The sequence below is a fragment of the Dermacentor andersoni genome, chromosome 8 (assembly GCF_023375885.2).
Source record: "Dermacentor andersoni chromosome 8, qqDerAnde1_hic_scaffold, whole genome shotgun sequence".
In the NCBI taxonomy this organism is placed as follows: domain Eukaryota; kingdom Metazoa; phylum Arthropoda; class Arachnida; order Ixodida; family Ixodidae; genus Dermacentor; species Dermacentor andersoni.
Window position 1 is genome coordinate 132,367,037 of NC_092821.1, and position 19,363 is coordinate 132,386,399.

The 19,363-nt window shown below is 46.0% G+C and overlaps 1 protein-coding gene across 1 annotated transcript; it reads right to left on the reverse strand.

Moving 5' to 3' along the window:
• Positions 1–1,258: 1,258 nt before the first annotated feature.
• On the reverse strand, positions 1,259–9,660 carry LOC126525699 (uncharacterized). The gene is made up of 10 exons (XM_050173615.3): positions 9,399–9,660; positions 8,548–8,594; positions 8,347–8,385; positions 7,638–7,673; positions 6,880–6,976; positions 5,392–5,534; positions 4,649–4,696; positions 4,521–4,556; positions 3,420–3,609; positions 1,259–1,695 (listed from the first exon to the last, which is right to left on the reverse strand). Exons 1-10 carry the CDS (start codon positions 9,460–9,462, stop codon positions 1,685–1,687), a joined length of 711 nt encoding a protein of 236 aa, XP_050029572.1. The 5' UTR covers positions 9,463–9,660; the 3' UTR covers positions 1,259–1,684.
• Positions 9,661–19,363: the final 9,703 nt, after the last annotated feature.

Genomic DNA, 19,363 nt, shown 5'->3' on the forward strand with positions numbered 1-19,363 from the left:
GGAAGCACAAAAGTAACTAGAACGGCCATGTATTTCATCCCAAATTTAGAGAAATAATATCTCGAAATTGGCATCATCCCGGAGATTCATTTCAAGTGGATACACCTCGAAAGCTCACTGGCTACAATTCGTAAATTGCAATAAATGCACCGTATGGTAAATAATTCAGAATGTAATTAGCGAATTTTTTGTGTAATTTATTGCATATGCGTTTTAGTTTGAACGCCTTCGACGGCAACATGGGTAACTATCTATGGCCCACTTCGCAGGTGCCGCTCTACAGTGACGAAAAGGGTCCTCTAACTTTCTCCGATGCTGGACTGAATTGAGCCACTAACATGTGGTCCCTTTACAGCCTCGCGCTCTGGGGCCTCCTTCTGTATCTTCATATGTGTAATACATTTCGTAACTGAATGAAATATTCTTACTCTTATTCTAATTCTGATCCTGAGTTTCTGGTGCTAATAATTATCACCTCCTCGAATAATCCACCTCTAGGACAAAGATTGTGCTATCTGCCTCAGGCGATCTTTGACAATTCCAGAAAACTTGAAAATGACCACCCCGCAGAATGTAACCCCGAGAACAGCCAGCAGCGCAGCGTGAATCCTAGAATGATATAGAAGAACGTGAAGGGTATTGCTTGCCTAAAGTCGTTGGTTTCACATAGCAAGGGACGTTTCCAGCTGAAAGCAATGACAAACACAGAAGGGACGACGCGGCACAGTTGCCAGTCCAGTGGTATGCCGTCTTTCCTTCTCTCCTTGTCAGTGCTTTCAGCTTGAAAGCTTTTTTGATATGTGCAGGCGCTGAGTCGTGCTCCCTAAAGGGCTGCAGAAAGTAGCGCCTCTTCCTCTTCACAATCTCTCTCTCTCTCTCTCTCTCTCTCTCTCTCTGGTATGGGAACAGGCCGTCGGAACGCGCACCTGGACGCCGGCGTTGGTATCTCCTGGGCAGCGCACAAAAGCATGCGTCTAATGTAGCTAGGCGAGGCTGTAGGGTTGTTTAGGCCGGCTGTAGGGAAGCGTTTCAAAAGACACGGGTGTATGTAATGAATTACACCAGGTATCGTGAAGCTTTTTTTTTTTTGCAAATTCCTGGGTAGACTTAAGGAAGTGAGAAAGCCGACCCCCAATGACCTCCCAAAAGTGTGAGAAGTACCTTAGACAGCTTCACTGATGCGTGGATTGCTTAGACTTGCACACGTGGGCTAAGGCTTGTCTGCTTGCCTGATTAATAGAACAATGATTCACATAAATTGAGAAGAAAATTTCTTTTATTTAACAAAAGCTTAATGAATCTAGAGTAAACTGAATCTGTGATTAAGACGGAGGCCGGCAGTCATTAGTGTTTCCTCGTGGTCTTCGGATGGCTGCAAGCCACACGGCGAGCGGCTTGGCCTTGTGTTGATGACACAGCTTTTCGATGGCTGTTTGGCCAACCGCGTATTCTGTAACATATTCAGTTTCTTATTTCTTTGGCGTGATGCACATCCAAGAAGCCATATTTCGAAGGGGACATCATGGCTGCTGGCTGTTCTCGTAGCGATGGCTCCCGACCTCAGATCTATAGTGGGCGACTACGACAGCTCCGGTCTGACCCTGTTAATGACGCCGACGTCTGCCTGATTCCCATCCTCTTTCCGGCAGGCAGGCTCAATCCAGCCGCAGTTGGTCCTTCAGTGTCAGTTATTACCTGCAGTGTTAATAACCAAGTTAATTAACGTGCAAAAGTATGTCGAAAACGTAAGTGCCATATATCTATCTCCTCTTTTCTTAGTCACAAGGAAGTCGAGGCCGATTTATACACGGCCAAGGCAGGCTACTTTCCGTTACGTTGCTTGTAAGAAGAGGCTGTTATACCTTTTTCTAGTGTATCCTTCAAATATGTATAACAAGAAGTACTTACACTCTAGGGTTTTTGTTTACACGCACGCAGCCATGCTATTAAGCCTCCATAAATCAGTGTTAATTTTCTTTGGCCACCAGTGTTTCTTTGGCCTACAGTGTAGAAGAAAAAATACGCTTCATGGCTGCTCTTCTTACTTATTATGCACAGTGTCCGAACACCATAGGAAAAGACGTCGCACGCCCAGCAAACCCCCACAGATTTGAAAAATGATGGGTAGCCACTGGCATAGGGGCAACGTTACCGGCCGAGAACCATACGACAGCGGCGAAAGAACCGCATCCTGAACACAAGTGGGTATTTCTACCCTTCAGTCACGTTATCTACGTATACAAGGAGGTGGAACCTGTTTTACTGCGACTAGCATTCTTTGGGAACTTCACGCAATTTATGAGGACTATCTGTCTATCGGTATGTGTCTCTAACCATTTTCCCGCCAAATTGGATCAAGGCGTAGTCCATGGCCTAGTTACTACAGCATCAGGCTGTTGTGCAGAGCGAACAGGGTTTGAAAATGACCGTCGGACCAACTTGGGTCTATTGGTATGATTGAGTATATGCCGCTCTTCAATTAACCACTTCCATTCAGACTTGGGTCACTTGGTATGAATACGAATGGTAGCGTCCCGCTTTTGAATAAATTCTTTCACGCCAAATTGAGTCACTGGGTATATGCCACTGGGTATATATGCGCCGCTCTTCAACGACAAAAAAATATATTTGAATATTTCAGCTGTGTTGGACGGAATCAAATTTGCGAAATATATGTAACCACAATCCTGCCTGCATATATGTTCACACAGGCGCCACGCGCGAACTTCGCGGCGGCAACGCTAGATGGTGCAGCGTGTTCAGTAAGAAGCACGAGAGAGGAACCCGGCAGCGTACACGCATCGTGCATGGACGATGACGCTTTTGGGTAGTGGCAATACGATGTGTCGCTGCATTACCTCAATGCTAATCGCATTAACGTCGACTTTCATCGTGAGATGGGTTCTTCCGTAGTTACTTGTCAGTTCTGTTTGATGGCAGCTGGTTAAGAGAACGAAGATGGCACTTAATGCAACAAATATACCTTTATTACAAAAGCAGCGCGATATTTCACACAAGCGCCCAAACTAACGCGAATCAAATTGGTTTTAAGCGAAGCATTAGCACGTTCAACGGGAAGTTCGATTTATTTATTGTTATCAGTGGGGTGCTAACATGCGCGAATTCTTGGAACTGAAGACCTTCATCTCATTCGGTATTGGCTGACTAGCTTGTAAAAAGTATACCCCAGTTGTTTTAGGGAAAGAGAGAATCATATATGTCACGGCGATAGTCGCAGACACATGTTGTGGTTCTTGCGAATTGCCAAAAGTTAACTTAATACTCGTGATATGCCAGCGATTTCTCCTGTTAAGACTGCTAACTGTTTCCAGAGAAACTGTAAAAGGCAATTGGATCATAATCCATGACTGAAGCGATTCTGGAACTATTGATATACAGAATGTAAGCGAGGCACTCACAGTTACCGACAGCCCCGAGCAGATTGTTGGTGAGCGAGTTGACGGCGTTGGTGATACCTCGCGTCAGGAATCGGAATGGAAGCAGCGAGGTGAACTCGTTCAGGGATGAATTGAGGATGTCCACCAGGGGGCACACCAGGCTTGAGACAAGGTCCAGTTGCAGACCCTCCGGGGCCACGCTCAGAATGCACTGCGCACGACCAACATTTATTTTGGCCCACGGTTCACCGTTTGATCTCTACCAAATTTTTTTCGTCATATTGTGTGTGAACTTTAGTGAAATGGGCTCCTATTCACAAAAAAAAGTTGCTACGCTTGAACTGCTTGTAAGAAAAAATTAGCAAAGATGGCTATCGAATGGAAAGTTTTGTGAATTCGGCCCGATGGATAGAACCTGAAGGCACGCTGATCTTCGCTAAACCTCTTTAAAAAAAACGTTTTCATGTGCCGCCCAATGAGCACAAATGTTTTCCGTGTGATGTCCATATCATTCTTACAGAAATTGTATGGGCCGCCATAATGTCCCCGTTCTATTTTAATTCGTTTTCTTTCCGTACTTCGTAAAGGACCCGACCTGCTTCCCTCCTACGTTATCACAACTATGGGATAGTCGGCAGTTGTGTGCGAAATGAAACGAACACAATCAACTGAAATGAATCACTGCATTACACCGCTCATGGTTTCAGTAATTTCTGTACAAACTTCACATAAATTATCTTAGTGCAGTGTTGTGACCATATAGAGTCTGCAGTAATATGTGATCGTCATTCCTGAGTATGGCAGCTTTCTGAAGTTAAAGTGCTTAATGTAACCATTCTTCTAGTCCCATCCGACAACTTCATAAGAATGTTCAGGGATACGTAATGCACAATGACTGTACGCTCCGTCGCAAAGCGGGCCAACTTGCCGACGCTGTGCGAAATGTTCTCATGCCGTGTCTTCGCGCGCAAATCGTGGTGTTCAAGCAGGGCTTGATTCTAAACCCTTTCGTCAGACCCATTATTGTCCGACGTCGAATTTTTCGCGTCCATTAGGAATGTTCACTGTCATCGCTGTAGAGCGATCATTAAGTTATTCGATTCGAGCAGTGGTCGTACTTACTCCGACTGCTTGCAACAGTTCCCTGAGGATGGGGTCCTGGGCGAAAAGAAAAGGACGTCGGTGTCACTGAGAGAACTGCTTTAAGCAAACGCAAGTCAGCGAGCTCAATTGAAAGTGAAATTCCTCACAGAAATTGTTGATCCGGCTGCGCAGAACAGCAGGGTCCGGTTCAGACACTGCAACATTGAAACAGACGCGAAATTCAAAAAGAAAGTATTGAGGCACAAAAGATTTTTTAGCGTCTGTTCAATCTCAGAGACATAGGCTAAACTAGAAAATCGTTGTTAGCCGGGCTTGTTGCTACGACGACATAACACGGCAAACAACGTAAAAACGGGACAATAGATCAAGGCAATCGACGGCACGGGCACTGATATAACGCTGCGCTCATGTCATCTGTTCTCCTAATTTTCTGCCCCGTTCTTGCGCTGTTTTCCTTGTTGTATCAACAAAACTAGAAGTGCGATGACGGAACTGCTCAAACGTAACAAGTGCCCTAATATCATTTATTAACAGCGCAGTGAATGCAGCTGGTGAATGCAAAGTATAAAACAGCAAGCCTATCATCTCAGTTGCTTTGTTCCTGATCATAGTGTCTGAGCACACTGTTCATTTCAGATTAGATTTTGCTGAGAGATCAGAGGTTGGCATCACCTGCTTGTTACTATTTACATTCAGTTGTTCTGCATTTGTAATTATTCCAAGTTTGTTTCAGAGACAACAGCCGGCACTAGGCAGAGCCCTCTTTTCTCGAGAATTGTCTAATGACATGAGGAAACAGCACGTTACGCCACAGACATCAATGTACACCTTTCTACTTGCATATCCGCTTGGTGTGGCGTGTAAGTTTAGTTGCGACAACCGTTCTCACCGCTCCCACGTTGAAAACGCTGGGCAGGCTGATCTGCAGAGGTTCCTGGCAGGCGATGTTTCCTGGACTGAACGTGCCGCAGCTGAACAGTGGAATTCCGAGGGGACGGCAGAGGATGTTCGCGAGACCACCGATGTCACCAGCTGCAGTGCGAAAGCGAGCGACAAGTGATTACTCAACAACCCGTGACACTGCGAAATTAGGCGGATCCCACGCCTTGTGTGAACCCGCTTAAGCGCGAACCTCCTCTCTCTCTGTGCCCGTACCGCTTCCCCCAGTGCAGGGTAGCAAACCGGACGGGCGTCTGGTTAACCTCCCTGCCCTTCCTCTCTTCTATTTCTCTCTCTCTCACGCAAACCCGAACTGTTTGCTACCTGACTCATGGCACGAAATGTTGTAGTGTTTCGGTTTTCCTTTATTTAACATCCGCTCTCTGGGCTGGTTAAGGCGCCATCAGAGTCAGACTGGCGTGCACCTTCTCGGCGCCGCGTGCTGTAAAGCGTGATTGTTATGCGAACATCACCGACACCATTTGTATAGTAGAATGGGTAGCGTCATCTCCAGTACAACTAAATACATCGGTGCAACGAAAACGAGAAAGCACCTCCACACGCGCGCACTGCGATGAACTAAGTGCGTTATTTGCGGTGCATATGAGAAAGAGCGGGTGAAGAGAGCGTTTGACGTTGGTCTTGAGCATCTGGCTACAATCATAGGGAATTCCTTACGTCACCTGGTGTACAAAGCGCGATATATAAGCGGAGACACATGAGCTCCGAGATAAGGTGCCACAGCAGTGCGCGCCGCAACATCTCGGAGGATTTTGTAGAGACAACGAGAAAACGCATGCGCATCACACCAGTAAAGTACGCGTAACTGCTTCTGGGTGTTGCTTCTGGACAGAAACGGGAATATACCGAAGACTCTGCATTGTCACATACAGTCTTAAAGTGCTAGCTGACACTAGAAAAGAATGAGGGAAACTGGTGCCTTCTGACTCTTATGCGTGAAAGATGGTGCCCAAATCCACGCCCCAGCGACGGGTCTCTCTTGGCTGCGGAAGCTGTTCTCGAAGGCCATACTTTTGCTGGTTGCATGCACCGGAAGCAATTGCGGAGCTAGAAACACGTCACCGACGCCATGTCTTGGACAGCGCGTATTCCTACTATGGGAGGTGATGCGCACGCCAAGCGTTTGAAAGCGCTCATTCGCACGAGGGAAGAACTGGCGATTTTATCATTATGTCTTTCTGTGCATGCATCTGTGTTCTAATGGGTAATAAAGAGAGAAAGAAGTCAGTGGTTTCATCGGATTTGCATCAGGCTGTTGCGGTGATGGACGCGCATTCGGATCCCAACATTGGTCACATATTTTATTATCTTTAATGCACGATTGAGGCTACCTGGCCGAACGCTGGATGAAAAAATACCTGGGAAAGATTTCGTAAATGATCATGAATGATGAAGTGAATCAGAAAAATGCTCTCACACAGTCCCAGTCTAGCCAGAACTGCTTCGAGGAGCCCGACGACGTTGAAGAGCACGGAGACAGGGCTCGCAACCTGAGGCAGAATCTGGAGCACACACTGTGAAGGAAAAAGGTCGAGGGCATAGTGGTGAGGTGGAACGTAATCGTGGTGATGCTGCCCGGCAGCATACCCAATTACCTGCGTACCTATCGCATCAGTGTTACAACTCTAGTGCCATATAAATGCAAGATATGACTTAAGATTCAAGACATCTTGTGTCTGAACTCGTGAAATGTCATCGCAAGCTCTGGTAACGAGATAGCCATTACCAGCGAAGCTTGCGACGCTCTCAAAATTTGCTAGATCGAGCATTTGGCTCCTAAAGCAAGCAGTGTGATCCTTTTTTTTTTTTTTTTGCGCATTAACAGTCACCCAGCTTCGAGCACACCCTGTGAAAATTGGTAACGCAATGACCAACTCTTACAAGATCCTTAAGGCAGCGTCGCCGCGTCTCTGCCGGTTTTGCCTTTTGGATGGCTTGCCTATTTGGCCTCGACTTGGGGTGACAGCGACCACTTTTCTATTGTAGAAACGTACATTGCAAACGTAGCTTATGTTAACTTCCAGCTTTAGTCGACCTATCCGTCCGAAACAACGAGCGGAACAAGCGTAAACTAGTTACCATTTTCGCACTTGCTCGTACAGACTACAGACAATTCTGTACTAATGAAAACCATTATGTGTTTGAGCGAGATATTCATTTCATACTGTGACTTACCCCGAGGAGACGAGTGAGGTCTGGTACCAGGCCCGCCTGAGAGAGACAGCAGTGTTCAAACCTTAATTAGTGCTAGAACCTTTACCTCATATCGCAAAAATGTAAGGGACCGGTCAAAGAAGATAGTTAGCTAGTTGGTAAGATATTTTGCGAGATGTAGTTTAGCGGCACAGAAAACCATTAGGGTAGAGAAAAATAAGTGCTGGAAAAGCGGCTGAGTCTAAGTTGTCTGTATCCTGTCTGACTTTAGCGCCGATAAAATGTGTTACGGCATCCGGCATTAAAGCGTTGGTACGTGAACCGCGAGCATGTTGATTTCATCACTCAAGTCTTTCTCTACCCCAGGCAGTGGTAGCATGGCTACTCTACATATCACTACTGAAGAAGACCGAAAACTAGCCTAGTTTGTAGTGGTTCATGGCTAATAAAAACAGTGCTCTAAAAATGAAGAGGACGATTGTGCTGGTGTTGTGCCTATACAGCCTTTTTTTTTTTTTTTCAATCTGAGTGCGCGGATAATATTTATTATGTCACTATATCACATGTTACCACTCCAGCTGAATTTCTACAACAACATAAGTTTAAACTTCGGCTTTTGAAAGTGCAGATGGAACGTTGCTACGCTTCTATCGAGACGGTCATCAGAGTTCTCGTTCTATACAAAGCGTATACACATGGCTGAATCTTCATCGTATGCTGCAGTACTTACCGATGTGTCAGGACAGGCTCTCAGTGTAGTTCCAAGGCACTAGAGGCAAAAACATGAGTTGTCTAAATAGGACGCTTCGTTTTCCCGTTCGCGATAAAGGAAAGGTGTAGAACATGCTTTCGTCTCTACGTAGACGCAAAAGTTTATTAAGAAACTATGAAATTTAAAGAGTGCTAACCAGCGACACGGGTTACGACTCACCTCTCCCAAGTTGAGGATGTTGGGGAGTGTAACGTTGATGCACTGTCCTGCAGGCGAATACATAGTGAGATGTGTTCAAGTAAAGTGAGCTAGTATATATTTTTTTTTCTTTTTTGCATGGCATAGCAGAACGTAAACAGCGAATTTGATGTGTTTCCTGTATTTCGATCTCGGCTCCGTTCGACATGTGCTCCTAATGCAGTTTGGTGGAGAAAATTAACAGCCGGTAGTGTGATTTTGACGTCACCTGCTACAATATCTCAGTGTCTATTGTTTTCCGCTACTGAGCGGAGGTTCGTGGATTCGTTCCTTGATGGTAGCGGACTAATTTTGAATGAGCCGTGGGGAATGCGGGAGAACTCGGACATTAATATTTTGACGCGCTTTATGGAATTAGAGAGAATCAAATCAATAAGGAGTTTTCTACTGCGGCGATGCGTATATATAAGACATAGAGCATCGTCAATTAATTTTCACATTTCAATAAAGTTACTTTTGTCACTACAATGAAATTGGTACGGCCTACAGAAGGAACGCATACGATGGATTATAATCCCATAGAGCCAGGTTTGCCGCAATACTTAAAGTTACAATTTCGAGAGGAAGGTTGACGTACGCTATAACCAAGGAAGGTTATAGCGTACTGCTTAGAGTTTTTTCTCTCTTTTCTTTCTTTCTTTCTTTTTTGAGTGCATATCCTTCGGACAATTTTCAAATGGGAACATATATTCGTATATGTGGCACGTTTATAAAAATTCCCTAACTAACAATCAAATCAGCAATTGGAATGAGCAAACCAGCATGCATTGTAAGCATCACTCTAAAGCACGAAAGGCAAAAGTGAAACCTACCGTTCACTGCGGGCAGAATGGCCACTCCGAAGACAAGAAGCACGTACGACATTGCTGGGGCCATTTTGTTAGTATGGGCACGATCCAAAACTTAACGTGCTACTCAGTGATGGAAACCTAGTTCCTGTGTCAGCTGGCGTGATGAAAGGCAAAATCACAGCCAAGAGCATGACGCGATAAAGTAGCACGAAAGTCAAACCAACGAAGTTGGTAAAAGCAAGTCAGAGCAGCTAAGGCCGGAGATTCTCGGCGGCTATGGATCCCAGGTTGCGGGAGCCAGCAATTTATACTCTTCGAAGGTCTTGTTTTCGAAACCAAGGACTGCGAATGGTTGGCTAAATAACCTGACGGAAACTGTCAACGTTGCCTAATAGAAGCCAGCTCACTGGTGCTCCTTCGAGCATGGAGCCACTTCTCGGAAACTGACGTCGTGGGGATTCCTCCGGCACACGTGCTCTTGTAAGCGGCGCCGACTTGTCTTCTATTGGCTGATGTGAAGCCATGGCAGGTTGAGTGAAGCGAACCCTCCACAAGTGCGGCATGTGGCTAGAACCACAAACTGCGCACCGCTAATTGTGTGCAGCAGCAGGAAGGCTGAAGTTGACGCACGATTGGACACATGCCACGTCTGTCGATAAGGACGACCCTACTAGGGGTTGACATTCGACGATCACCATTGCGTGGTGCCTTGGGTGTGTGCGGACCCGCTGCGCCCAGAAACAATGCAACGTCCAAGGAGCCTTCAACCAAGCAGGAACGCATTTGCTCAGTCAAACGTATTTTGTTACCCTTACGTTTTAAACTGCTTCGACAAGCGCTGTCAGATGCTTGTAAGCCTACTGATGAAGCGATGTCTGTTAAGTATATTCTGTACGGTTATGGTGGCTTCTGCCTTGGACATCGCCACTTTGCTCCCACATTGTCACGTTTACTTAGGCCTAGATCTCGTAAGGGAAGAACGCATTTAGACCACAGCCGGTATTCAGTACAGGACCTGTGACGTGCAAGTTCTGATACCGCCGTCATGCAAATTGCCCAATTGACATTGCTGCCGTCGTGCCAGGATCTTCGTTGTTTCCGTATGAGCGGCGATCGCTGTATTCCGCGGCACTCCGAAACACCTTCTTTTCTTATGACCTTATGTTCATACAAACTTATCTTCCTACAACACAACGCAGGTTTCGTACCAACTGAGCGTCATTTTTCATGCGAATACTGATTAAAACATGTTTAGTGACTTAGTTGGCTAAGTAAGTTTTCAATGCCAACTCAGCTTACGCAAACTGCAGTGTCCAAACAGCTGCACCGTTTTGTCAGTGCAGAATGCGCGGCCCTCCCATCACGAGTCTTGTCTCTCTAAAAAGTTTTGTTGTCGACAATACCCACTGTTTGCGTCGAATGAGCCTTGTTTTTTGTGAGAAGCGACGGATGCGTGTTGTCAGTGCCATTTTAAGAGTGAATCCTCCTGTCAAACGCGTGCTTCCGGAATTCGGGTGCCACGCTACTGAAGTGGCCGTGAATTTTGGACGGGATCTGAAACCGGGCGCAGCCATCCTTCCACCCAACCCGATATAGCTCGGCAAACGCCTTGCGTTTAAAACAACGTGACGTAACTGTTGCTCAAACTTGACAACATAGTTAAACAAGTCAGAGCAAACAGGATGGCGCGTGACACCGTTTGTGTGTCGTACTTGTTTACATAACGCGCCGCTCAGCCTGCTGTGCTTGCTGCTGTTCTTTGCTACTGTTAAGTTAAGGTCAGCAAGAAAAAAAAAAGGAGAAATATATACAAAAAGAGACGCAAATACCTATTCGAAGATTATTCGATGCAAGTTCGAAAAATATTGTAGGTACAGAATACCTTAAAAAGTATTGAAGCGATCGCTTCGAATTGTGACGCTCGTGAAAGACAGGGGCATATAAACGCACATGCAATAAGCTAGAAGAAGAAAAAAAGCAATTCCAGAAAAATGATTTTTATGTCGATTACTATCACATGGAGGAAACGGACAATGAGAACAAGTAAAGCACGGGGATGTTACCCTGATTATAAGCAGGGTAATATCATCAGCAATCTCGAAGATATAGTAAAAGCAGCTGAAGAATTCTATACTGACATGTACAGTACCCAGAGGAGTAAGGGAAGCTCCGTTAGAAACAACAATGAACAGGATGCAGAAACTCCTCCTAGAACTAGCCATGAGGTGAGAAGGGCCTTAAAAGGCATGAAATGGGGGAAAGCGGCAGGAGAGGATGGAATAACAGTCGATTTAATCAAAGATGGAGGAGACATAATGCTAGGCAAACTGGTGGCTCTCTATACAGTGTCTATCGACTGCAAGGGTCCCAGAAAACTGGCAGAATGCAAATATTATACTAATCCACAAGAAGGGACACGTTAAAGAATACAAAATATTTACCAAAGTAATCTTCAATAGAATAAGGGCAACACTGGACTTTACTCAGCCAAGGGAACAGGCGGGCTTCAGGAAGGAATACTGAACAATGGATCACATCCATGTCATTAATCAGGTTATCGAGAAATCCGCAGAGTATAATAAGCCTCTCTATAGGACTTTCATAGATTACGAGCAGGCATTTGATCCAGTAGAGATATCAACAGTCTAGCGGCATTACGTAATCAAGGAGTGCAGAACGCTTCCGTAAATACCTTGGAAAATATCTACAGAGGTTGTACAGCTACCTTAATTCTACACAAGAGAAGTAGGAAGATACTTATAAATAAAGGGGTCAAATAGGGAGACACAATCTCTCCAATGCTATTCACTGCGTGCTTAGAAGAAGTATTCAAGTTATTAAACTGGGATGGCTTAGGAGTAAAGATCGATGGCGAATATCTCAGCAACCTTCGGTTTACCGATGACATTGTTCTATTCAGCAACAATGCAGACGAGTTACAGCAAATGATTGAGGACCTTAACAGAAAGAGCGTAAGAATGGGGTTAAAGATTAATATGCAGAGAACAAAGATAAGAATGAATATCCGGGCAAGAGAACAAGAGTTCAGGATCGTCAGTCAGCCTCTGGAGTCTGTGAAGGAGTACGTTTACCTAGGTCAACTAATCACAGGGAACCCTGATCACTAGAAAGAAATTCATGGAAGAATAAAAATGGGTTGGATGGCATACGGCAGACCTTGTCATCCCCTGACTGGAAGCTTACCATTATCATTGAAAAGGACGGTGTACAATCAGCGCATTTTACCGGTGCTGACATATGGGGAAGAGACATGGAGATTGACAAAGAAGCTTGAGACCAAGTTAAGGACAGCGCAATGAGCGATGGAACGAAGAATGCTAGTCATAACGTTAAGAGACAGAAAGAGAGCGGTTTGGATCAAAGAGCAATCAGGTATAGACGACATTCTAATTGACATTAAGGGGGAAAAATGGGCCTCGGCAAGTAATGTAATGCGCAGGTTTGATAACCGCTCGACCATTAGGGTTACAGAATGTGCACCAAGAGAAAGGAAGCGCAGTAGAGAACGACAGAAGACTAGGTGGTGCGACGAAATCAAGAAATTTGCGGGTGCTAGTTGGACATCTTGAAGGGGCAGCACAATAAGACGAAGACAGAAGGCAGGAACATACAGGACAGCGCTGACACAGGCAGGTGTTCCTGCCTTCTGTCATCGTCTTATTGTGCTGCCCCTTCAAGATGTTCAACCAGTACCAACTCGCCCAAATGTCGATCCTTCTGCTAGTCGGAACCGGCTGGCGCAGAACAGGGGTGATTGGAGAGCGCGGGAAGAGGCCTTCGTCCTGCAGTGGACATAAAAGATGATGATGATGATGATGATGATGATGATGATGATGATGATGATGATGATGATGATGATGATGATGATGATGAAAGCACGGGAAAATTCGTTATCTTGGTAGGTAGACAATTGATTGTCCACCTTCAGCTCAAATGCAAAACCATACTGTATCCCACTCGACAAGTTGGAGAAGCGTCCCCTTGCACGAAAAACAATATTTTAGGACACTAATCCCAGCCAACTTCTGCCCGAGGTTCTCTAATAACGGCAATGGGTTCGGAATTGATTCATCGCGACTGGCTGAAAAAGTGCAGTTGATGTCAATTGTGTTCATTGCGTTTTGTGCAGCCAGATTTTCTTCGTACCTTCTCTTTTTTTTTCTACTCATCTTTTCTGTCCTTTCGACCAGTGCAGAGTAGCCAACCTGAAGGTTAATCTGGTTAACCTACATTAACCTTCATTTGCTTATTAACCTTTCATTTCTTATTTTCTCTCTCTCACTCGTATTCCTAATCGAAATGCAGAAATAATTAGAAAGTGGGAAATAAATATTGAGAAGGCAACACCTTTTTTTTATTGGATTAACATTTTTTAACCTCATTTCCCCATGTTAGCGTGCGCGTGCTGTCTGCTATCTAGCCCCTAAAAGCTCGCTCTCACTCGCGATACCGTAAAGGTAGGTATATTTCGGACTCGTAAAATGGAAAACGCGTGCTCTCTTGTTTGACAACGAAAATTAAAGTTTTGTGGCTGAGAAAAGAAGCCTACGCAATCGCATCATATCTGTCTTCATTCGAAGACAGATATGGTGAACGCCAATTCTACAGCACCAGACGGACAAAACTCGCTGCGATCGAGAAGCCGCGTTTAATGAAGCTTTTACGCGCAAGCGTAGCTGGCCATCTCGTGCAATCGGCGGTGTTTGTCTGAAGCTGCGAAGCAAGCGACCGAGGAAGGCGCCTGGGCCTCCGTGCTGGTTCCGGTCTGTCTGCAAATTTCGCCTGCGCATTTAATTAGCACTGTGGGCAAAGACAACGCAGATATTTGAGGATAAAAATCGTTGAACGCCCATCATCCTCTTTAAACAAACACTTTGAGCACAAAGTCTGACACGCATATGCCTGAAATTGCGCTGCTGAAATGTTTCCTATTAATGGATAACGAAAAAATTTATGAAGAACCAACCTCGCTTCAAGAATACGTTGAGCATGCATTGGGAGGTAGTTATTTGCGGCACTATGTTATGAAAAGTGCTCCTCTTGCCACCGTGCCTTACGCGTACGCGGAAGCCAACCCGTACATCGAGCGCCACTTCCTCAAGCAACGCATTCGGAACCCAGTGCAGCACCTTCCACCGCCTATGATCGCAGACGCTGCGACCAGAGACGCAGCTCGTTCCAACGACAGCGTCTCACAGCGCTAGCTGTCACGAGAGAAGAATGCGAGGATGCTCCCCCTTTACCACCGCGCCACCATGCGGTACTGAACGGTACTACCCTGCCAGTGGTACCACCATACTGTCCCACGGTGCGGTTGCGCGCGGACGTGTGGGCTTTATCTTGAAAGCGATCTGCTTTGGGGGCACAGTCCTAGTAGGCCGATGGCTCGTAGCTTTGCATGTGCTGTGTTCTCCCCACTTTCAGCGTTGAAGCGATATAGAGCACGAAGGTAACTTCTCACGCTGTTGCTGCCGCGATTCCTCACGTCATTCTTAACGCGACAGCGTTAAGGAGCTCGTGTCGCAGAAAAGCCGGTGTCGTCGGTGTCAACGGCGTTGGCCGTGAGCGATAAATCACAGCAGGCACTTCATGAATAAAAAAACAACTTGCAAGATGGGCTGGGTGGGAATCGAACCAGCGTCTCCGGAGTGTGAGACGGAGACGCTACCACTCAGCCACGATTTCTGAAGTGAAGGCGCTAAAAAGACGGAGGACAAAGAAGAAACACACACACACAGGGCGCCACTTCCAACAATGTTTATTCAGAAAAAAACGCCACTGATTTATACTAGGAGCGTAATCACAGTTTCTCAGGGCGCATTCGCGTTTAGGTAGAACAGTTCTTTGCGTGACAGTGATATGGATGCAACACTTACGCAGTTATCAGCTGCTTCAATGATTCTTTTGGCCTCAATTATTAATCTAACCCATTTGTCACGGCTTCTGGCGACCACAGCGCAGGCGTGGAAGTCTGGCTTACATCTGCAATTTCTACAATGAATTGCCAAGTGGCCCTCCCTCCCATTGTTCACTTTGTTATTGTGTTGCCTCAGCCTGTCATTCAGGCACTGCTCTGTTTGGCCCACGTACTTTTTACCACAATCTAAAGGAATCTCATAAACAACTCCTGCCTGACATTCTACGTATTTGTTATCGTGTTTAGTAGCACAGGCCGGTGCCTTGCGGGAATAAGGGTTGGTCATTCGACAGAGTTTAGAGAGCTTGCACGGGGCAGAAAACACGACATTTACGTTAGCTCGCTTTGCAATCTTTTTCAAATTATGTGACATGCGGTGTATGTAGGGTATGACAGCAACTTTTTCTTTTTCGCGGGGTGGCTCCTGGTCCGGTTGGCGGATTCGCGACTTCTTCAGGATTGTTTCCGCTACGGACACTAAAACAGGTTGTGGGTAGCCTGCCTCTTCCAGGCGGTCAATCTGCTTAAGAAAACTCGCCGCAGCTCGATGTGGACAGGACTTCTTAAAAACGTTCAGCAGGCACATGTTGGCGATGCTGCGTTTAACTAGCTTAGAGTGAGAGGAACTAAAAGGCAGCAGAGGTTTAGTAGCCCGAGGTTCATACTGCCAACAGACGTGGTTACTTGCTAAAAACAATCTAAGATCTAAAAACCTGATGGAGGAATCTACCGAAAGTTCGTGGGTCACTTCAATGGGGGATAAAGTCTGCCTGAAGGTTGTCAATGTTTGACTAACGACCAAGTCGGTGTCACTGCAATTTTTATCTACCAAGATTAGGAAGTCGTCAACAAATCTAAAAACTTTGACTACGCTACTACCGCTACTACCCTCGAGACTGCTAGAAATGGTTCTGCCAGCGCGAGCTAAAAATAAGTCACTCAGAATCGGAGCTAAACACGACCCTATGCAGACGCCGCTCTTTTGCAGGTACAAACGACTGTCCCATTCAATATAGGTGGAAGCCAGGTAATGTTCTAGCATAGCCAAGAATTTGTCTTCCGGAATACCAGTTTCGTTCTGAAAAGCCAGGGAGCCGAAACTGTCAATGCCTTCCTGGACGCACTGAAGCAATTCTGCTTTTGGCATGCTATAATATAGATCTTTCAGATCTACAGAAAAGGCCTCTAATTCTGCTTTTGTCTGTCTTGACAAGTACTCGACTACTTGTGCAGAGTCCTTTACCAGGTAAGGGTCGTCTACTGTTAGAAGCTTCAGCCTTTCTAACAGAAACGCAGCTAAACATTTCTGCCACGTATTGCGCTCCGACACAATTACCCTTAGAGGGCAGTTATCTTTATGGGTCTTGGCGCTGAAGAAGACCTCAAGAGTGCTCACTTTGCTATTCCTAATGTCCCTAGCTAATTTTGACAGGTTCATTTTCTCGCACAGCTTCTTCGCTTCACATTTCAACTTATTGAGCGATACGTTGTGGTGGCAATGAAAAACAGAATTTAAGGCTTCCAACGCTTTCACCTTGTAAGTCTCTCGTGGAAAGATGGCAAAGCCGCCTTCTTTGTCCTCTCATCGGACAAAGAAGGCGGCTTTGCCATCTTTCCACGAGAGACTTACAAGGTGAAAGCGTTGGAAGCCTTAAATTCTGTTTTTCATTGTCACCACAACGTATCGCTCAATAAGTTGAAATGTGAAGCGAAGAAGCTGTGCGAGAAAATGAACCTGTCAAAATTAGCTAGGGACATTAGGAATAGCAAAGTGAGCACTCTTGAGGTCTTCTTCAGCGCCAAGACCCATAAAGATAACTGCCCTCTAAGGGTAATTGTGTCGGAGCGCAATACGTGGCAGAAATGTTTAGCTGCGTTTCTGTTAGAAAGGCTGAAGCTTCTAACAGTAGACGACCCTTACCTGGTAAAGGACTCTGCACAAGTAGTCGAGTACTTGTCAAGACAGACAAAAGCAGAATTAGAGGCCTTTTCTGTAGATCTGAAAGATCTATATTATAGCATGCCAAAAGCAGAATTGCTTCAGTGCGTCCAGGAAGGCATTGACAGTTTCGGCTCCCTGGCTTTTCAGAACGAAACTGGTATTCCGGAAGACAAATTCTTGGCTATGCTAGAACATTACCTGGCTTCCACCTATATTGAATGGGACAGTCGTTTGTACCTGCAAAAGAGCGGCGTCTGCATAGGGTCGTGTTTAGCTCCGATTCTGAGTGACTTATTTTTAGCTCGCGCTGGCAGAACCATTTCTAGCAGTCTCGAGGGTAGTAGCGGTAGTAGCGTAGTCAAAGTTTTTAGATTTGTTGACGACTTCCTAATCTTGGTAGATAAAAATTGCAGTGACACCGACTTGGTCGTTAGTCAAACATTGACAACCTTCAGGCAGACTTTATCCCCCATTGAAGTGACCCACGAACTTTCGGTAGATTCCTCCATCAGGTTTTTAGATCTTAGATTGTTTTTAGCAAGTAACCACGTCTGTTGGCAGTATGAACCTCGGGCTACTAAACCTCTGCTGCCTTTTAGTTCCTCTCACTCTAAGCTAGTTAAACGCAGCATCGCCAACATGTGCCTGCTGAACGTTTTTAAGAAGTCCTGTCCACATCGAGCTGCGGCGAGTTTTCTTAAGCAGATTGACCGCCTGGAAGAGGCAGGCTACCCACAACCTGTTTTAGTGTCCGTAGCGGAAACAATCCTGAAGAAGTCGCGAATCCGCCAACCGGACCAGGAGCCACCCCGCGAAAAAGAAAAAGTTGCTGTCATACCCTACATACACCGCATGTCACATAATTTGAAAAAGATTGCAAAGCGAGCTAACGTAAATGTCGTGTTTTCTGCCCCGTGCAAGCTCTCTAAACTCTGTCGAATGACCAACCCTTATTCCCGCAAGGCACCGGCCTGTGCTACTAAACACGATAACAAATACGTAGAATGTCAGGCAGGAGTTGTTTATGAGATTCCTTTAGATTGTGGTAAAAAGTACGTGGGCCAAACAGAGCAGTGCCTGAATGACAGGCTGAGGCAACACAATAACAAAGTGAACAATGGGAGGGAGGGCCACTTGGCAATTCATTGTAGAAATTGCAGATGTAAGCCAGACTTCCACGCCTGCGCTGTGGTCGCCAGAAGCCGTGACAAATGGGTTAGATTAATAATTGAGGCCAAAAGAATCATTGAAGCAGCTGATAACTGCGTAAGTGTTGCATCCATATCACTGTCACGCAAAGAACTGTTCTACCTAAACGCGAATGCGCCCTGAGAAACTGTGATTACGCTCCTAGTATAAATCAGTGGCGTTTTTTTCTGAATAAACATTGTTGGAAGTGGCGCCCTGTGTGTGTGTGTTTCTTCTTTGTCCTCCGTCTTTTTAGCGCCTTCACTTCAGAAATCATGCTTAACCAACACGCCCAACTATCCATCCTAACTCAGCCACGAGTTCGATGCTTCAAAGCGGTACAAAAGCGCCTCTAGTGAATGCGGTGTTGCCTTAGAAGCGAGCTGTTTCTAAGGCTCAGGCGTGCGTCGCTTGCTCAGGCGCACATTTCGTTGCCGCGCCGAACGCTGCGTTGATCGACGCTCACCGCGTCCGATGCGGGGCGCGTAGTCGCTGCGCCGTAGCCCATTGTCTTACACCCCTTGGCGGGTCGACGGGAACGCTGTCGCGTTCCACTCTTGAAGGCGAAGCTTAAGCGTCCTCCAATTGTTTTCGCAGCGAGTGCCCACGGTTGACACGATGCTATCTAATTTAGATAGTAAGCGAATGTTTCCAACAGGGCCTTCTACTCCGGCGGCTACTGCGTGTGGCGAGGCCGCGAGAGCCCTGTCTTGAACACGACCTGCGATGTGGATAGTGTAGGCGTATAGGCGCACCGAGGTTCAATAACGTCAAGTGTGCTATAGCACCCATTCGCTTGCGCGTCGCCCGCGTTCACAAAGTGAAACGACACTGTAACATATTTTGTGGCATGCGAAGGTGTAGGCGCTAGGGTTTGTGTGGTGCTGAGGCACGTATTAGGGAATTCTTTGCCTACTT